At 35.5% G+C, this 20019-nt stretch overlaps 2 protein-coding genes across 3 annotated transcripts; both read right to left on the bottom strand.

Annotated features, from left to right (window-relative positions):
* Positions 1-178: 178 nt before the first annotated feature.
* On the bottom strand, positions 179-19181 carry LOC117912784 (receptor-like protein kinase HSL1). Of its 2 annotated transcripts, XM_034827493.1 has the most exons (3): positions 19077-19181; positions 823-3439; positions 179-729 (listed from the first exon to the last, which is right to left on the bottom strand). In XM_034827493.1, the coding sequence occupies exons 1-3, from the start codon at positions 19089-19091 to the stop codon at positions 272-274; spliced, it is 3090 nt and encodes a 1029-aa protein (XP_034683384.1). In that variant the 5' UTR covers positions 19092-19181; the 3' UTR covers positions 179-271. The 2 variants fall into 2 exon arrangements, with proteins under 2 accessions (XP_034683384.1, XP_034683383.1); XM_034827492.1 differs by lacking the exon at positions 19077-19181 and having other exon boundaries at positions 823-3527.
* On the bottom strand, positions 15752-19083 carry LOC117912785 (receptor-like protein kinase HSL1). The gene is made up of 2 exons (XM_034827494.1): positions 16367-19083; positions 15752-16273 (listed from the first exon to the last, which is right to left on the bottom strand). Exons 1-2 carry the CDS (start codon positions 18993-18995, stop codon positions 15837-15839), a joined length of 3066 nt encoding a protein of 1021 aa, XP_034683385.1. The 5' UTR covers positions 18996-19083; the 3' UTR covers positions 15752-15836.
* Positions 19182-20019: the final 838 nt, after the last annotated feature.

Raw genomic sequence — 20019 nt, 5'->3', positions numbered from 1 at the left:
TATGTTTTATTTTTAAAATAAAGAATAAATATATTTTTTTTGCTAATTATTAACTATATTTGATTTTTTTTTCTTGTGTTTTTATATTAAACCAGACACAAAAAGAATTATTTTAGTTGAGATTTTTCTTTCTTAGTATTTTTTAAGAATGTAATTTTAATGCTTGGTGCTTGAAAAATTTGAAGAAACAACGCATATGGACAATCATTTGCATACCACTTTGTACAATTCCTGCATCCCAGCTGCTTGTCAAGCCAGCCATTGGGTTAATTTACAAGCGGTAAATTTTGAAGCAGGGGTGTACATCGTCATCCTCATTGTCTGATCCCTTGTCGCTATGCTTGTTAGTGGCGGGGTAAGTGCCATTTTGAAGCAGGGGTGCAACTGCATGGTCCTTTTTCTTTCTTCCATGCCCCTCCTGAGGACTGCACTGTCGAAGAATTTCCAAAACCTCTTTCATTGTTGGCCTAGTGGATGGTAATGTGGTAGTGCACATGAGGCCTAGAGTGAAGAGAGTGGTCACTTGTGCTCTGTCACATTCTTCCTTGATCTCCTCATCCATCACTTCCTCAATGGTTTTCTCTTCTCTGAACTGATCCCATGCCCATTCTACAAGGCACATGTGCTCGTTCCCGCTGTTGGGTTCTCTCCCCGTCACCAGCTCAAGCAAGACTACTCCAAAGCTATAAACATCGATCTTCTCGTTCACCTTTGTTGTATAAGCATACTCTGTCATCCAAGTATACAAGAATTGTATGATAAAAATTATCGATAAATTATGGAAATGAAAACATGTGGAAAGGAGGGCCTTGATGGTCTTACCAGGGGCAATATATCCGTAAGAGCCTGCAACTCCTGACATGGTGTCGGGCTCTCCTTGCTTGACCAACATCTTGGCCAATCCAAAATCCGCAATTTTCGCGTTGAACTCAGCATCTAGCAAGATGTTGCTGGACTTCACATCTCGATGTATGATCGGGGCAGAACAGTATTCATGCATGTGGCGTAGGCCTTTTGCAGCTCCGATGGCAATCTGCAACCTTGTTGGCCAATCCAAGACAAAGTTATGGACTGAACTTGTCATGGACGATGTTCTCTGCTTCTTCCCATGAAGCCATCTATCCAAACTCTGACTCTCCATGTACTCGTAAACAAGAAGGCTTGAACTTTCATTTGATATGCAGCACAACAACTTCACTATATTGGCATGGCGTATGGTGCCCAATATCTCGACTTCTGCTATGAATTGTTTCTGAAGCTTGTGATCCAATCTCCTGTTATTACAAATCCTTTTAACCGCTAGGAGTTCACCAGAACGGTTATTAGCAATTCGGTATACTTTCCCTGACCCACCACGTCCGATCAAATTATTTTCTGTCAAACCGGACAATATGTTCTGTTCATCGAAATCCAGATTTTGGAATCGAGTAAGCTTCCAAGTTGTATGCTCTCGAATGTGATTCTTCCTGTGATAGTCTCGAACCATGAACAGGGTAAAGAAAACAACAGCTAGGAAACCAGATAGAGCGAAAATTAGGATCATAACGAGATATTTGGTTGACAATTTGTCGGAGTCAACGGCTTTGGCATCACATCTAGGGAGTTTCAGAGTGCCAACATTGACACATAGCTTGGGATTGTTCAAGAAACTGTGTTCATATCCTCCATATTGAAACTCAATGGGGACCATCCCAGAGAGTTGGTTGGACGAAAGATCGAGGATATTAAGCTTCAAATGACCAAGTTCAAAAGGAATTTGACCCGAGAACTGGTTTTTTGACAGGTCGAGGTAAGTAAGGCTAGTTAAAGAACCTAATGCCTTGGGAATTAGGCCTGAAAGTTTGTTTCTTGAGAGATTCAAATTAGTGAGCGACTTCCATGAGATGATCTGGGATGGAAGTTCACCCGAGAATTGATTCCCATCAAGCAACAGAACAGAGATGTTCCAAAGACCGGTCAATTCCACTGGAATTTTTCCTGACAACATATTGTCGTTGGCATTGAGCACACCTATGTTCATCCAAGAAGAGATTTCAGCAGGAATTGGACCAGAAAACTTGTTGTTACTGATATCCACTCTGGACAAATTCCTTGCCAATCTACTTGGAAGTGCCCCCGAGAATGAATTTCCAGCTAACATCACCGATACCATGTCCGGGGATGTCCAGATGCCGGAAGGAATCTCGCCTGAAAAGCGATTGTTGGAAAGCTGAATTGTGAGCAAACTTGTGCAATTCCCGAGGGACTTGGGCACTTCCCCGCTGAGATTGTTGTAGGAAACAACCACTCCAAGCAAAGCCCCCCTTGCGCATAAATGTTGAGGTAATTTCCCGCTTAGTTTATTCTCGGAAACCTCAAAGCGTTTGAGCTCCGAATGAAAGCCGAATGCTGGAGGCAAAACTCCACTCAATTGATTGCTAAAAACTTTGAAGGTTTCCAGTGTAGGAATGAGGCTTATATTTGCTGGTATCTCTCCTGACAACTGATTCCAGAAAAGATTCAAACTCGTCAAATTTTGTAGCTTCCCGAAACCCGTTGGTATCGGCCCCGTCAAATAGTTCTTGGAAAGATCAATTTCTTTCAAGTTGAGAGCTTCTATGGATAAAGGAATGCGGCCGGACAATCTATTATTGAATAAATACAAATTGGTCAAATTCTTCAACTTAAGCAGGCCTCCTGGGATCGTACCTTCCAATTTGTTGAGTGAGAGATCCAAGTGTTCCAGACTAGACAAATTGTTGAAGCTCTCCGGTATTTCGCCGATCAAATTTGCCTCCGTCATCCACAGATACTTCAGCTTCTTCAATGCGCCAAACTCTTTTGGAAGGGCTGAAGGCCGGAATTTGTCATTATAGGCCATGGCCAAATGTTCAAGATTCGCCAAATTACCAATCTCCGTTGGCCAGGTGCCGTTGAACTCATTTTGGACCAGAAACAAGTAGAACAGCTCCCGTAGCCGCCCAATTGCTGCGGGAATATCTCCAGAGAAATTGTTTGCTGTGAGGTCTAGGTATCGGAGACGTGAAAGTCGATCAATATCAGCTGGAATTGGACCCACGAAGGAGTTTTGCAACAAGAGCAGATACTCAAGCTTGGAACAATTGAGAATATCCGGGAACTCGCCGGGAATGTGATTGTTGGAGAGGTCAAGTACGATGAGGTTCTTGAGTTCACAAATTGTGGCTGGAATTTTCTCGCTGATGGTCTTATTGTGGAGTGAAATCGCAGTGACGGTATTGTCGGCGCATGTAATTTCCTGCCAATCACAGGGCGAGGATGAGGAATTCCACGATTGGAGGGACGGTGGATTGCCCAGTTGTTGTTTAACGTCTAGTAGGATTGATCGTTCATCGTGCAGATTTTGGGAAATTATTTGAAAGGGTAAGGAGAGGACTAGGAGGAGAAACAGAGCGGGGAATGGAATTTTGGCAAATAAAAATAGTGGTTCCGGCATTTTTGTGAGGTTGAGTTCGTCACCGGCGTCTCTGTGAGGACACTGAGGAGGGAGGAAGATGGCCGGGAAAGAGATGGAAACCAACGGTTCAATTTGAAAATGTGGTGGGCTGTCAGAATTTATTTAACTGAATTATACAAACTGACCTGTGTGTTGAGATTAATTACGAAGGAGCCACGAGTCCACGTCCAATGGAATCGGTGTTTTGTGTTACTCACACGGATCAAATAATTTTGATCTAACCATTGATCGTGAGACCATGCGTGATTGGTGGTCCTTTTCATCTTCGAGGCATTAAGCTTACTTGGATATCTTGATTCCATTATTTTATATCTTAATTTCATTTTTCTGTTACTCATGTTTTACCATTCACTTCAAATGAACTAAATTTTGGTTGGTGTGGATTTGCTACCTTAATTTTTTTTTTCTTTTTAATTATTTAAGTTTTATATAGATAAGGAAAGATAAATAATTTTTTTATAAAAAAAACATATAAAAATAATTTATTAATTTTAAATATATTTTTATTTTTATTTTTTTTCCCATTTCACTCAAATTTTCTAAGAACAAAACATTAGGTTACAAGATTAAATTTAGGAAACATTATGGTTTTTTAGCATGAATTCATTTAAAATTTGAATAAAAATCAATATACATAAAAGCTAAAATATTGATTTATTGGATCCACGTAAGATAGTTCAAAATAAATTTTTTATAAAATCTCTTTTGACCTTCAAACTTAGCCATAAACCTCATTATCTTTGTGATTAAATTATAATATATTTTTTAATATTTTCATAATATGAGTCTTATTTTCAAATTTTTACAATTATTTTTCCAATAGTTTTGAACAAGAAATTTATATTAATTAATGTAAATTTTTACAATTATTTTTTACCTTTGAAAAATAAATATTTACTTTAATACAAACATATTAGTTATAAGAAAATAAAATTAAAATCATACTCTCAAAATGTTAATATAATTCCTGGAGTGAAAAAAAATAATTCATGATTTTGAAATATTTTACATTTCCTTGCTTTTATCGCATAACTTTTTATTCTTATATATTTATATCAAAAAATATTTTAAATAAATTTTCTTATTTTATAGAAAAATCTGGTATTGAAATGACATATAAATATAAGAAATATTTTTTATTAAAATAAATATATAGTAATTAAGAATTTTGAAAAAGTTTTAAAAGTGTAAGGATTTAGAAATATGAGTATAATATATTAATATATAAATACATGATTACGTGAAAGAAAAACTATTTTTGATCAACAAAACTGGATTGGAAAGTCAATGTGAATGGTCAATACCAATGGGCCGTGGGGTGCGGGGTGCCATTCAACACGCTGGTGGTTGGTCTTGGTCCACTAAGAAAATTCATTTCACAATAATGATTCCGATTGACTAATGGCAGTGAGAGTGTGACCTCAGCATTTTCTTTTTATATCTTTTCACTCATTTTCCACGTCACTTTTACTTTTAAGTCCGCGCTGCTTCAACTGTCGTGTCCAACTTTGCAGTGCCGGAGAAAATCTATTGCAACTAACCATAGAAAGAAGGAAAATTCTAGCCCAAACCATGGAATGTAAAAAAAAGTAATCAATCCCATTGGATTTAGGTAAAGATAATAAAAAATGTGAAATTCGTCAAATCATATTTACTAATATCAGAAAAAGCTTTGGCATCAAATGGACATCTATTTTTATTGGGTGGAGAATATATCATAAGATTTAAATTATTGAATAAAAATAAAAATATATGAAATTAAAGTATAAATAGATAAGATCAAATGTAAACAATTAAGATCAATATATAAAATAATAAAATTAAATTTACATATAAAGTAATAAAACTTAAACTGTTTATATGATACGACATAATTGGTCTCGTTTTTTACATATACATGAGATTTAAATGGGATCCTTATGTTAAAAAGCAAACATTCATCTATTAAAAATTTATTTAAAAAAATATTTTTTATCTTTTAAAAATAATTTTTTATTTGACTCTTTTTAAAATTATGCTAAATTAAATTTATATATATATATATATATATATATATATATATATATATATATATATATATATATATAAATTAGAGAGAGCGTGTTTGCCACACTCGGTTGAAGAATGTGGAAGGAGCATCATCCTTCATCTTGGATTCCATGAAGCTTATCAGGAAATGGGGCCACCAATCGCTAAAGGTTGCTTTTGTAAGTCTTCGCGTAGTCTGAAATATCATAAATAAAGTGGAAAATGCCCATTGACTAAAAAAAAAAAAAAAAAAAAAAAAAAAAAAGGGGAGACATAGCCTTCGGGAAGACTCGGGGTCAAGCCATTCGGTGATCCATGAATTATTGTAGATTTGATAGTGATTCTAGAAAATGGTTTTAGAATTTTTAATATTTAAATAATAAAATTTTTTAAGTGTTAAAAATATTAAAAACGTTTTTTAAATTATTATCAAATAAGTTCTTAATTTATAATTATATAATACATTTTGATTTTATGAAAATATTGATAATTTATATGTATATTTTTTTTGGAAAAATAAAAAGATTAAAATAATTTATATTTATATATATATATATATATATAATAATAATAATAATAATAATAATAGTGTTTTTTTTATATAACAATATTAGATGATAAGTGAAACCATTATGAAATGGAGTATGTTTTTAATCATACCTAAGCATTTTAATTTTTTTTCCTATAACTTATTATGAATAAAAAATCACATAAACTATTATTTTTTAAAAATTATTTTACAACATTTTATAGCTTATTTAAGTGAAAATTGGATGTGTAAAGAAATTAATATGCATTAAATATAATTTTATAACCTTTAATTTCCATTAATTACATAGGTAAATGATAAAAATAGCAGTAAAAACATCTCAAAGAATTTTTCTTTTGCTTAACTAAAAGTTTTAAAAATGTTATAATCATCTTCCCTTTTATTAATTTTTTTTGACATATAATTTTCAAATTTTGTTATTGCTTCTGTCTCTTTTATTGTTAAATATAAAAGTTAAACGCAATTCCAAATAACCCTTATACTTTGATATGTGAGTGACTTCGAGTGAGATAGAATCCTTGTTTTTAGGGTTTTTTTTTTATTTAAAAAAATAAGGTTTTTAAAGAAAATAATGTCATAAAATATACTATGGAAGTTTTTTCAAAAACCCTTTTTTTAATACATTATCAAAAAGGCTTTCTTATTTATATATTTTTATAATAAAAGTATTATTAACAAAAATAATATAAATTAAAAGTATTTTTATTACAATCACTTATAAACAAGATATTAACGTTAACGTTAGGTAGAGATATGGAAATGGATGTGTTCATGCCTTATTTATATTGGTTTGAAAAAAGGCGTGACACTAAGCAAATGGTTGGTGACCTAATCAACCTAACATAATCACGCTATGCATTATGGAAAAGGTGATTGATGGGGGGCCAATCTCCACTGAATACTTTGAAAAGGTGTACATGAATGAGGAGAAAGATGAAGTCATGAAAGCAAAGCCTCGTCTTTCTTATTTATATACATAAAGGATTCACCCCTAAAGACATGGGTCATTAGGTCTCTTTTGGAAACAATTTATTTAAGACTCCCCCTTGTTTCCTTTCATTGCACAAGATTACATTTCCAACTTTTCGAGGATGATATCTTGTTAATATATTCAATACTTTTTTTTAAATATAAAATATGATATTCTTTTTCTTGGATGATCTCTAATTAAACTAATCAGTCAATAAAGACAAGATTAGTATTCTTGGGAGAGAGTGAAATAAATGAAAAACAAAGACCAAATGGATGTCTATTTTACTTAAAGAAAGATGGATGGAAGGATGCAGGAATCCGTGGTTTTGGGTTGTTGAGAATTTGGGTGTGTTAGTCAGATTTCCACAGCAGTGATCAAGTGGGCAGTACCCCACAAATGGAGAGAAGGATATTGATGGTCAAGTTCCACACGGAATCTAATCTTGTACCTGGAGTTTATGGAGGAAAGCTGGCATTGGAATAATGCACAGCTAAGGGAATGGACAACATTGATCAAGATTGAAACTAAAGTTTGAACAAGCATCTCATACTACTCTTTCATTTCATCTCAAGAATTCTACAAGTAGTCATGAGGATTCTAGTGGAAAAGTGATAAAATGGAATTTATCTTCTATTAGGGTAAAGAAAAATTAGGGAAGTGTATAATTGAATTTAGTTCTAAACAAGTTAGTTTTTTGAGGTTTCAGGAAAAATAATTTATTTTTTTAAAAATAAAAATCTACAAAGTAGATCCCCTCTCAAAATAATTTTCAAATTGGAGTGTTTCATCTATATGTGTATCCATATCATAAAATCGTAGTTATTCATTATAATTTTGATTTTTTTTGGAAAATAGTTAAAATAATAATTACTAACTATGATTTTAAATTTAAGTTTAAAACTATAGTTGATGACTGTGATTTTAAAAATAAATTTAAAATTATAATATCTAACTATGATTTTATGTTAAAAAAATTAAAATCCTAGTTACTAATTATAGTTGTGATATAAAAGAACATATAAAAAAAAAAAAACATTCTCACGCCATACGAATACGCACATAGCTGAAAAGTACTAGCTTGGGAATTATTTTAGTTGAAAATCTATTTTATTCTCTTTTTTTTTTCATAAATATATTATATATGCTCAAAACTCTAGTCTTGTTCCCAAAACAAATATCATTTTTGGTATTTATGGAAGAAGGTGTCGAGTTGAATTGATACACCCATCTAGTATTCCAATTAAGGAGATTTAGGCAACTAATGTTTAGTTTTGCATAGAGCCGAAGATTTATTTTATTTATTTATTTTTTTAAATAAGGCAATAGCACTTTGATTCTAGTTGTTTTTTGTTTTAATTATTTCAATGATATGGTTTCCATATCTTTGTGCAGGTTTGAAGATAAAAAAATTATCCTATTTCTTTGTGAAAGCACTAAGGACTTCTTTTAAGTTTATCTAATTAAGTTGTAGAGGAAAAACAAGAGACTCTATGAGGAGTTGTATTTTTGCATTCTTTGATAATTGATTCATCCTAACAAATACATACATATATATATATATATATAGGATGCTGAAAAATTGATTTAGAGAAGTAATCACAAGTCAACACAAAATCTAGAAAAGTATTTAATATATTATTAGAAAGCATGATACACAATCATAAGGATCCAAATCTTATGTTTAAGTTCTTAAAAAATTTAGTTATCCAATATGGTATTATTTAGTAGGAGGATCATGAGTTCCAATTTTACCATGTGTTTATTTGCTCAATTTATTATTTTAAGTTCTATTAATGATTTATTTACCTTACGTCTATTTGTCTTTATACTTGTACGTAAGATAATTCTCACTATTTTCAAAGTTTTCATGATTAAGTTTGATTATTGGGAATATAGTGCTCATTTTTTTGAAGTAGCATTGTGCCATGATCTTCTCATCCAATGCTTTCACAAACGACTTTCCTCCTCCAAGGTGCTACCATGCCCATTGAACAAGGTTTATATGCTGCCCTTCCTCCCTACCGGGTTCTCTTTTAGGGCCCAACTGTTAGCGTGAGTCATAGATCAACAGGTTTATAGAAACATTAGCTAGCTGTAGAAATTCCCTTATACAAGGGTCAACCATAATTCTAGTCGTAGCCATATATATCTTGCTCTTGTATCCATATATACTGTAACCCATTCAATGGAAAGTGGATTGAAAAATGAATACCATGTGACACCAACTATAGAAGTACAACTTCAAGATTGTAGTCATGTCATCCTACAGGTTTGAGATGTCGTCTTCTTTTATGGTCTTGGTTTTGGGATGAAATGATTTTGTGCCTTTTCAGGTACCTTGTTTGGGAGGTGGTGTATTAAAAATATGTTAATTTTTGGTACTTCTAGTCCTTCCCAAGTCCTGACATCTTCTATGACTAGAAGAGGATAGGACTTTGTAACGATCTCGAATAGTGTGCTAATGATGGCTAGCTTTTTTTGGTTTAACCTAGGTTGATGGGGTTTCATGCATGCAGCTTGTTGCACTTTCTTCCCAACTTCAATTTGGTTAGTCTAGTGGTCGTGAATTGGCTAGGTTGTTTTGTAGTTGATCTATGAGGTCGTCTTGGCGTGCCGGGATATTTTCCATTTGTTGTTGATGCTTATTTTGCTGTTGTTCTAGTCAGTGTTGCAATTATGAGATATGGTTTTGTATTACAAAGTCTTGTTTGAGGTGTCATATTGGAGTAAGTAGCTTGATCGAAAGTTCGTGTGGAAACCTTTGCTTTGAGCTCGAGTCATGCCATATTTTCGATCAAATAGTTCCAACTAGATGTAGCTCAAGTTGAAGACGTTGGCTTGTCTAGGTTTGACATTTTAAGTGGTTCCTTTGCTTGTTGCTAGCTTTCTTTTTGTTTGTACTTAGTTGTCTAGTCTGTTTTACTTAAGTGTTAAGCATTGATCAGGGCTTAGTTGGTGATGATCCAATTCTGCACGTGATGAGGTTGGGTCTTCGAAGGATCACATGATTCCTCTTAGTATTTGATATAAGAGTGTCTATGAGTGGGTTTAGGTCTTGATCTTCCCTAGGAATGGCGAGGAAGAAAAACTCTTTATGTTTGATTCCCACTTTTGCCAAGGATATGATGTTTGTTGATGAGGTTGACACGTCTTACTCATTTTTCTTTTATTCATAGGCGTTGAGGATCCCAATGATCAGCTTCCATGTTGGATGATCAGGTCAAGGCGAACAATCAAATGGTGATACAAATCTTTCTACCTCATTTATAGGTGTGGGGTTGATATGCCTTTGCATCAAGAACTTTAATATAAACAAGACTAGGCTTGCTAGTAAGAGCAAAAAGTATGACCCTCTTGTATTTGCTATGACTCATTTGCTAAAGTCTCCTTGATGATGGCGGTATCTACCATACTTTAGTCCATTATGATGAGGATGACCATTTTTTTTATACTTCATTAGGAGAATACTTTGATGAATGGTGCTTATGTGGGGTTTTTTCTTTTGCTACATTGTTTTGCTAATTTTGATGACTGCAACTTTGATGAATTGTGTCAATGTTAGTTTTTTTTTCTGTTTCTTTTTGTTGTTTGTGAGGTGTTGATGACCACACTTTATGTGAGTTGTGCCAATTATTGGGCTTATTCAACTTTTTTTTGTTGTGTGGGTTTTGTGTGATAAAAAATGTGTACTAATTTTTGCTTAGTGAAATGTAGTTTGATACATGGTAAGGAAGATTGGGGAAAGATATGTGGTGTTGTAGGCTTATAGACCCACTTCTTTGGCTAAAGGAAGTGGTCGAATTATGACTTTGACCTCTTAGAGAGGTGAATGATCCCAAAGGATAATTGTTTGAGGTCTTGGCTGACAAAATTGATCATAATTCTAATTAATATAGACCAAATGAGCTTCATCCAATTGCTTGGCTTTGGTTGTCTTTTGGTAATAAGGCTTAGATCTCAGTTGTATGAACAACTCTTCCTAGAGGATTAGTGCCCAGTCTTTCTCAATCTTGCAAATTTCACTTTAGCAAGCACATACGTGAGGATCGAGATAAGGTGCGAAGTTTATTGAGGTAATTAAAACATTCCAAAATTGTCAAAACTAGCTATATAGTTTAGACATAGTACCTTTTTAGGCGTGCTTGGTTCTATGGTTTGGGCGCTTTGCTACCATCAAGTTGGGGTCACAAACACACCTTTTATGAGGTTATTTTGAATACTTGTTTTAGCACCTGTAAGAGTCTACATTTTGGTTGTAGTTTTTGTTTATCGTTCTTGATGGATTAACATTATGATTAATGCTCCTTTGCTTTTAGTTGAGTAAGCCCACAAAATGGTTGAGGGTTCTTGAACCTTTTTTTTTCCTCATGTTATGATATTGAGTCCAAAAGTTGGCCGACCTTTGGCGGGGGAGAACTAATTTTAGGACAAACTTTATTAAGGTCGATGTAGTTACCACTCGTTCATCATTTTGTGTTCTTTTTTGGTGATACTTTGTTGTTTTTGATGTGCTCTTCTCATCTAAACCAGATTAGGTGATGAGTATGTCATCCTGTTTGTTTAACTTTTTTGCGGAGCTATCTCAGGTTGAGATGGATTTGGAATTTGAGCACAATATCATTGTTAGATCTCTTTCTTAGCTCAAGCATCTGATTGTAAGATGGATATATTGCATCCACAAAAGGTTGCTTGAGAATGATGTTGTAAGGAGAATGAAACTTTTTCATCAGGAAAGAGACTTTAGTCTGTTTTTGCTCTAAAGTCGAGTTAATCTAGGCATTGGAAGATTTTCCATAAGAGCCTACAATTCGAGTCAAAGTCATGACTTATTCATTTGCTGAAAGAAGTTGTCAAAGAGTATATTGGTTGAACTGCCTATATCAAACCAACTTTTCTTTTAGTTGTGTTGTGACCAATGATGAAAATATTGGTAATCACGGATACATCGGTACTTCGATTTTACGAATATATCAGATATATTGGAGATATATTGGCGGATATTTTGGAAAAAAATATCGGTAAGCTTAAAATTGTTAAAAACTCATGAAAATGTAAGGAAAACCTCATAATAATATAATTAGAAATATAATAGACAATTTAAAGTTATTTTATTGAAAATTTTGATATATGTATAACATTTTGATATACACAATCAACTGTAGCACGTTGACTGTGCATATCTCAAACCTTTTCTCGAGATTTATCCCGAAATATCACCGGACCGATATTTCTCCATGAAATATCGTGTCGATATCTTTCGATACACGATATATCGCCGAAATATCGCGACATTTTCTTCATTGGGTGTGACCAGCGTTGATTTGATCGCCACTTGATTTTTTCCCTCAGCCTTGTCAAGTAGGTAGGTGTTGATTGTGCGAATTATGATATCGTAGCTTTTTCTGTAAGGTTTAATTCAAGTTGTTCATCTAGCTTGATCTGGTACGTGGGGAAGGTTATTCCTTACTAATGACCCGAGTAGTGGACTTCTTATAGACAAGGCTTTTCTAAAGGCCTTTGTCATAGTTCTTTGATCATTGCTTTCTACTTGCACTATTTCTAATATGAATAAATAAACAAATTTTCTCAAGGATTCCTTAGGTGTTTACCTTACATTAATGAGGTAGTTTGCACTTTTCCTTGGTTGGGGGTTGTTGCTGTAATATTTTAGGAATAGAGTTAGCGGAGCTGTGTATTGACTATCCAGGCAATTAGTAGAACCATATGAGAGTAGGTCGTTGTAAGTTAATAGGGAACACTCAGAAAAGTAGTCATTCACAGTTGTTAGCTAGTATCATGAGTTGCTAACAATGGTAAAGATGTTCGATTGGGTTTCTTATGTAGGTTGAACTTTAAGGCCACATAATGGATATGTAGCTTTTTTTGAAATAAATAAGAAGTGGTAGGTGATGCAAATTCTTAGCTCTACTGCTTTGATGCCTCTTAGGCTGAGTTGACTTGCAATTTTAACCAATGAACCCTCGTAGATAATTTTTTGCATTTACGTCCCAACGTTATTCAACTCAAACCTTTGACATTTGAATGATTTTCAGTTTGGGGCCAACTAATAATAAGGTTGTGTCTTGTGATGCTATTTTTTGAGATTCCTTCATGTTGCATCCAATCAAAAATTGGAAGTAACATAGATAGATAACACACAAATCCCAAGTTGTTTGTTGTAAATTCTGATGTTGTACTTCATTATTTGAGACCTGGTTTTTTTCTTCCCACTCACTTCCCCTTATGTGAGGTAAGGGTCTTGGGTGCCTTTCTGCTAGGGCCAACCTTTCTAGCTAGGTTCCCCAACTTGTTGCTCTTGGTTAAGAGGTTATCATTATTTGCTAGCTTGAGTTTCCCGATCTGTCGTTTAAGTGATCTTATCATGAGGTGGACTTATTCCATAACCTGTTTTGCTCTGATATAATTCTTATGCCACAAGTCAATAGACAAGTTCAATCATTTAGTTTGCATGTAATGCTTCCGGAGTGGATAGTAGAAAAATATTCAGGTTAAGTTCTTTTATACACTGGAATTGTTGGAATTGACCACTTAGGTTTTGGTACAAGGATAACACATGCTCATAGAGGAAGGTTGGTTTGGCATAAAGTTAACTCATACCTAAAGATAGAGCTTGATTTAATGTGTACAAGTGCGACCTTTACTTGAAGGTTGACAAAGCACACAGGTGATCCATCTCTAGAAGAGTGAGGGGTCAGTCTTGCATCAAGGTAATTTCCATGTATGACCACAGGGGATGGTTCAACAAAGTACATCTTGAATTGAGAGGACTAATGCCAAAAGTGGGTTTCAGGTTGAGGTTTTTTGTTTGGTTGCTCACCTTGACCGTTTGTTTTTAGTTAGACTATTAGTAAGAGTTTTTGTTTTGAGACTAATTCAACCTTAGATTTTTAGTTGGAAGGTTTTCATAACTTGAAAGGTGTTTGTTTTTTACAATTAGTCCTTGTAAAATGAAACAAATGAAATGAACCAAAGATTATAAGATAGATATGTTAAAGAAGACTTATCTGAACTGTAGTTGATCGCTTGCTTAGGTGACAAGACTTTCTTCCATTTGGTTGATATGTATGTGAGTTGACATCAAGATTGTACTTGTGCTTTTTGATGACTTCCTGTTGAGTTTAGGTAAGCTAAATGACCTCTTAAGTTGTATCTAACTCTGGAATATTTGAGGTGCCTTAAAATTTGTCTCCTCCATACATTGTTGGTAACTGTTATGGCTCCCGAATTCTATACGAGTGGCTTCAACCAAGCATAAAACTGTCAACCAATTTTATTTGAAAGAAGGAGTTAAACATTTCTAACATATGCATGCTGAGCAGGTGGGAGGTTGGGCAAACTCCTGAGCAAGTTGAACAAGGCCCAACATATCTTGGGTGGTCGATTTGATAAGGGTTAAACAATCAGTTGTGAGGATATGTGTGTTGGTTGACAAGTACAAATTGGGTTGCTTTGCTGGTATTTGAGAATGAGGTACCTCCGATTGCCCGAGATGAAAATCGTCTGGATAGTCAAGGTGGAGATTATCTAGTACAAACACTTCTTCAAAGTTTTTTAGCTTTTGGATATTGCATTCTTCAAAGATTTGTAGCTTTTGATCAACTATTTGGTCAAAGAATAGGTACCTTTGTCAGGTCAGGTTTCTAGGTTTATCTATTTACCTGAGGCGATATTGAGATCAAGGATTTGTGAGGTTGTACCCTTTGAAATTGGTTAGACATTGTCCCCTCAACAATTGATTGAGATGACTAAACCATGGTGCCTGAGGCCTAGATCATAGAACCTGAAACTACAGATTGCAAGTGGACATGTTTCCTTAGAACTCCATAATATTCAAGAATTGCTTAGCATGAAACAAAGGCTTGTGAGTTGCTATTTCGATCCATATTTGCTTGTTTTCAATTCTAAGGAACAACCAATCACAAGTGGTACTAGAAAAACCCAAAACAAAGAGATAATCGAGAGGTTAGTTGCTCATTTTCCTAAAGCTACAAAGTTGACATTTTCTTGAATATTATGCAAAGCAAAAGTGATTAAAGGAAGATTTATAAAAGGAGAGAAAAAACTAAAGGAAAACTCCCCTAGAAGATTTTGTTGTTGATGCTCTTGCTGTTGTTTTTGCTTATAGTGGAAGATGTTGGATGTTTAACAAAGATAGACTTGACATCCAAATCCCTTTGGACTGATTAAACTTCACTCTCGGTCCTCTATTATAGCTTTTTGTTCAGATTGCCCACAGACAATGCCAATGAAGAATCCAAAATTCTTCAAGGAAAATATTGGAGATTTCATTCCACTATTTTCCGGGTATAGAAATGCATTTTCTACATTTTCTACAACTTTCTTTTAGAGGCCGAGAGAGAGAGTCATTTGAGGAGGAAGAGGCTCCCTTTTTATAGCCACTCTTCCTTGTGAAGGATCATGAAGGAGTGACTTTTTGCAGCATATCAGGAGGCTTGGTTGACTTTTGGGCACATGAGGACACGGGTAGTTGGATTTGTTTTTCTAGGCATAGGTCAATCAGTCAGGTTATCCTGCAGGTCCGAGATGTCGTCTTTTTTTATGGTCCTAGTTTTGGGATGAGGTGATTTTGTGCGTTTCCAATTACCTCATTTGGGAGGTGGTGTATTAAAGATATGCAAATGTTTGGTACCTCCAACAGTGTTTTTAACCTTTTTAACACTTGCAAATTTTTATTTTTCAAGTATTATAAAAAGGCTAAACACACTTCTTAGGATCACTACCACCCTTAATTTACAAGCTTTCTTACACTTATTTACAAGCTGTAAATTTTAAACTAAGTTATCGTCATCCTCATTGTCTGATCCCATCTCGCTATGCTTGTAAGTAGCGGGGTAAGTGCCATTTTGAAGCAGGGGTGCAGCTTCGTGGTCCTTTTTCTTTCTTCCATGGCCGTCCTGAGGACTGCACTGTCGAAGAATTTCCAAAACCTCCTTCATTGTGGGCCTAGTGGATGGTGATCTGGTAGTGCACATGAGGCCTAGACTGAAGAGAGTGGTCACTTGTGCTCTTTCACATTGTTCCTTGATCTCCTCATCCATCACTTCCTCAATGGTTTTCCCTTCTCTGAACTGATCCCATGCCCATTCTACAAGGCACATGTGCTCGTCCTCGCTGTTGGGTTCTCTCCCCGTCACTAGCTCAAGCAGGACTACTCCAAAGCTATATACATCGATCTTCTCGTTCACCTTTGTTGTATAAGCATACTCTATCATCCAAGTATACAAGAATTGTATGATAAAAATTATCGATAAATTATGGAAATGAAAACATGTGGAAAGGAAGGCCTTGATGGTCTTACCAGGGGCAATATATCCGTAAGAGCCTGCAACTCCTGACATGGTGTTGGGCTCTCCTTGCTTGACCAACATCTTGGCCAATCCAAAATCAGCAATTTTTGCTTTGAACTCGGCATCTAGCAAGATGTTGCTGGACTTCACATCTCGATGTATGATCGGGGCAGAGCAGTTTTCATGCATGTGGCATAGGCCTTTTGCAGCTCCGATGGCAATCTGCAACCTTGTTGGCCAATCCAAGACAAAGTTATGGACTGAACTTGTCATGGACGTTGTTCTCTGCTTCTTCCCATGAAGCCATCTATCCAAACTCTGCTTCTCCATGTACTCATAAACAAGAAGGCTTGAGCTTTCATTCGATATGCAGCACAACAACTTCACTATATTGGTATGGCGTATGGTGCCCAGTATCTCGACTTCTGCTATGAATTGTTTCTGAAGCTTGTGATCCAATCTCCTGTTATTACAAATCTTTTTAACCGCTAGGAGTTCACCAGAACGGTTATTAGCAATTCGGTATACTTCCCCTGACCCACCGCGTCCGATCAAATTATTTTCTGTCAAACTGGTCAATATGTATTGTTCATTGAAATCTAGTGTTTGGAATTGAGTAACCTTCCAAGGCGTATGGTCTCGACTGTGATTCTTCCTATTATCATCTCGAACCATGAGCAGGGTGAACAAAACAACAGCTAGGAAACCAGATACAACGAAAATTAGGATCATAACGAGATATTTGGTTGACAATTTGTCGGAGTCAACGGCTTTGGCATCACATCTAGGGAGTTTCAGAGTGCCAACATTGACACACAGCTTGGGATCGTTCAAGAAACTGTGTTCATATCCTCCATATTGAAACTCAATGGGGACCATCCCAGAGAGTTGGTTGAACGATAGATCGAGGATATTAAGCGTCAAACGACCAAGTTCAGGAGGAATTTGACCTGAGAACTGGTTTTCTGACAGGTCGAGGTAATTAAGGTTAGCTAAAGAACCTAATGCCTTGGGAATTGGGCCAGAAAGTTTGTTTCTAGAGAGATTCAAATTATTGAGCGACTTCCATGAGATGATCTCGGATGGAAGCTCACCCGAGAATTGATTCCCATCAAGCAACAGAACAGAGATGTTCCGAAGACTGGTCAATTCCACTGGAATTTTTCCTGACAACATATTGTTGCTGGCATTGAGCACAGCTATGTTCATCCATGAAGAGATTTCAGCAGGAATTGGACCAGAAAACTTGTTGTTACTGATCTCCACTCTAGACAAATTCCTTGCCAATTTACTTGGAAGTGTCCCCGAGAATGAATTTCCAGCTAACATCACCCATATCATGTCCGGGGATGTCCATATGCCGGAAGGAATCTCACCTGAAAAGCGATTGTTGGAAAGCTGAATGGTGAGCAAACTTCTGCAATTCCCGAGGGACTTGGGCACTTCCCCGCTGAGATTGTTGTTGGAAGCAACCACTCCAAGCAAAGCCCCCCTAGCGCATAAATGTTGAGGTAATTCCCCGCTTAGTTTATTCTCGGAAACCTCAAAGCGTTTGAGCACCGAATGAAGGCCAAATGCTGGAGGCAAAACTCCACTCAATTGATTGCTAAAAACTTTGAAAGTTTCCAGTGTAGGAATGAGGCTTATATTTACTGGTATCTCTCCTGACAACTGATTCCAGAAAAGATTCAGACCGGTCAAATTTTGTAGCTTCCCGAAACCCGCTGGTATCGGCCCCGTCAAATGGTTCTTGGAAAGATCAATTTCTTTCAAGTTGAGAGCTTCTATGGATGAAGGAATGCGGCCGGACAATCTATTATTGAATAAATACAAATTGGTCAAATTCTTCAACGTAAGCATGACTCCCGGGATCGTACCTTCCAATTTGTTGAGTGAAAGATCCAAGTGTTCCAGACTCGACAGATGGTTGAAGCTCTCCGGTATTTCGCCAATCAAATTCGCCTGCGTCATCCACAGATATTTCAGCTTCTTCAATGCGCCAAACTCTTTTGGAAGGGCTGAAGGCCGGAATTTGTCATTATAGGCCATGGCCAATTGTTCAAGATTCGCCAAATTACCAATCTCCGTTGGCCAGGTGCCGTTGAACTCATTTTGAACTAGAAACAAGTAGAACAGCTCCCGTAGCCTCCCAATTGCTGCGGGAATATCTCCAGAGAAGTTGTTTGCGGTGAGGTCTAGGTACCGGAGACGTGAAAGTCGATCAATATCAGCTGGAATTGGACCCACGAAGGAGTTTTGCAACAAGAGCAGATACTCAAGCTTGGAACAATTGAGAATATCCGGGAACTCGCCGGGAATGTAATTGTTGGAGACGTCAAGTACGATGAGGTTCTTGAGGTCACAAATTGTGGCTGGAATTTTCTCTCTGATGGTCTTATTGTGGAGTGAAATTGCAGTGACGGTATTGTCGGTGCATGTAATTTCCGGCCAATCACAGGGCGAGGATGAGGAATTCCACGATTGGAGTGACGGTGGATTGCCCAGTTGTTGTTTAACGTCTAGTAGGATTGATCGTTCATCGTCCAAATTTTGGGAAATTACCTGAAATATGGAGAGGACGAGGAGGAAGAACAGGGTGGGGAATGGAGCTGTGGCAAATAATAAGGGTAGTTTCGGCATTTTGTGACGTTGAGTTCGTTACCGGCTTCTCTGTGAGGAGGGAGGAAGCTGGCCGGGAAATGGAATTGTGGCAAATAAAAAGGGTAGTTTCGGCATTTTGTGACGTTGAGTTCGTTACCGGCTTCTCTGTGAGGAGGTAGGAAGATGGCCGGGAAAGAGTTGGGAGGAAGAATGCCGGGAATGTGGTGGAAACCAACGGTTCAATTTCAAAATCTGGGCCGCTGACAGAATTTATTGTACTGAATTTTACAAACTGACCTGTTTGTTGGAATTAATTACGAAGGAGCCACGAGTCCACGACCAATGAACTCGGTGTTTTGTGCTACTCACGCGGATTTGTAATAAACCTTGCACACCACTGAAGTAAGCTAGCCTATTTATAAATATATTGGACTATGGTATGTATTTGATATAATTTAATAATGAATGCATACTTATAAAATTTTATTTTTTATGGATGCATTTAATATTATTATCAAATATGATAAATTATATTATTCATATATCAATTTATTCAACAAAACAACTTAAAAAATGTTTATTATACTTCTAATTATATTTATATGAGATTTTTTTTTTTATATTTTCACGAGTTTTGAAGAATTTTAAACTTTCAATTTTTTTTTTTTTCAAAATATCTATCTATATGTTTGTAAAATCAAAGTATAGATATATTTGTAATTACTGATATTTTTATCCTTACATGAGATTATGTATGATTGGTGATCTTTTCATCTCGGGGCATTAAGGTTATTTTGAGTTGTAAAGAAAAACAAAGAAGTGTTTTGAGACTTTTTTTGCCAAAAAATAACCTTAATATTTTTATTATATGCGTACATATTTCATTATTATTATTATTATTATTATTATTATCTATAATTAATTTAGATAATGTTTCTTTTTTCCACACAATCCATGTTTTATAAAGATTATCAAAATTATCATAATGTAATTAAATCTTCATAAAAAACTTGGATTAGATAAATATCCTCTTTTAAAAAATGATTGAATCAAAACATTTTAA

The sequence above is a fragment of the Vitis riparia genome, chromosome 4 (genome assembly GCF_004353265.1).
Source record: "Vitis riparia cultivar Riparia Gloire de Montpellier isolate 1030 chromosome 4, EGFV_Vit.rip_1.0, whole genome shotgun sequence".
NCBI classification, from domain to species: domain Eukaryota; kingdom Viridiplantae; phylum Streptophyta; class Magnoliopsida; order Vitales; family Vitaceae; genus Vitis; species Vitis riparia.
Note: the sequence above shows the minus strand (reverse complement) of the source record. Positions and strands in the feature narration are given on the sequence as shown.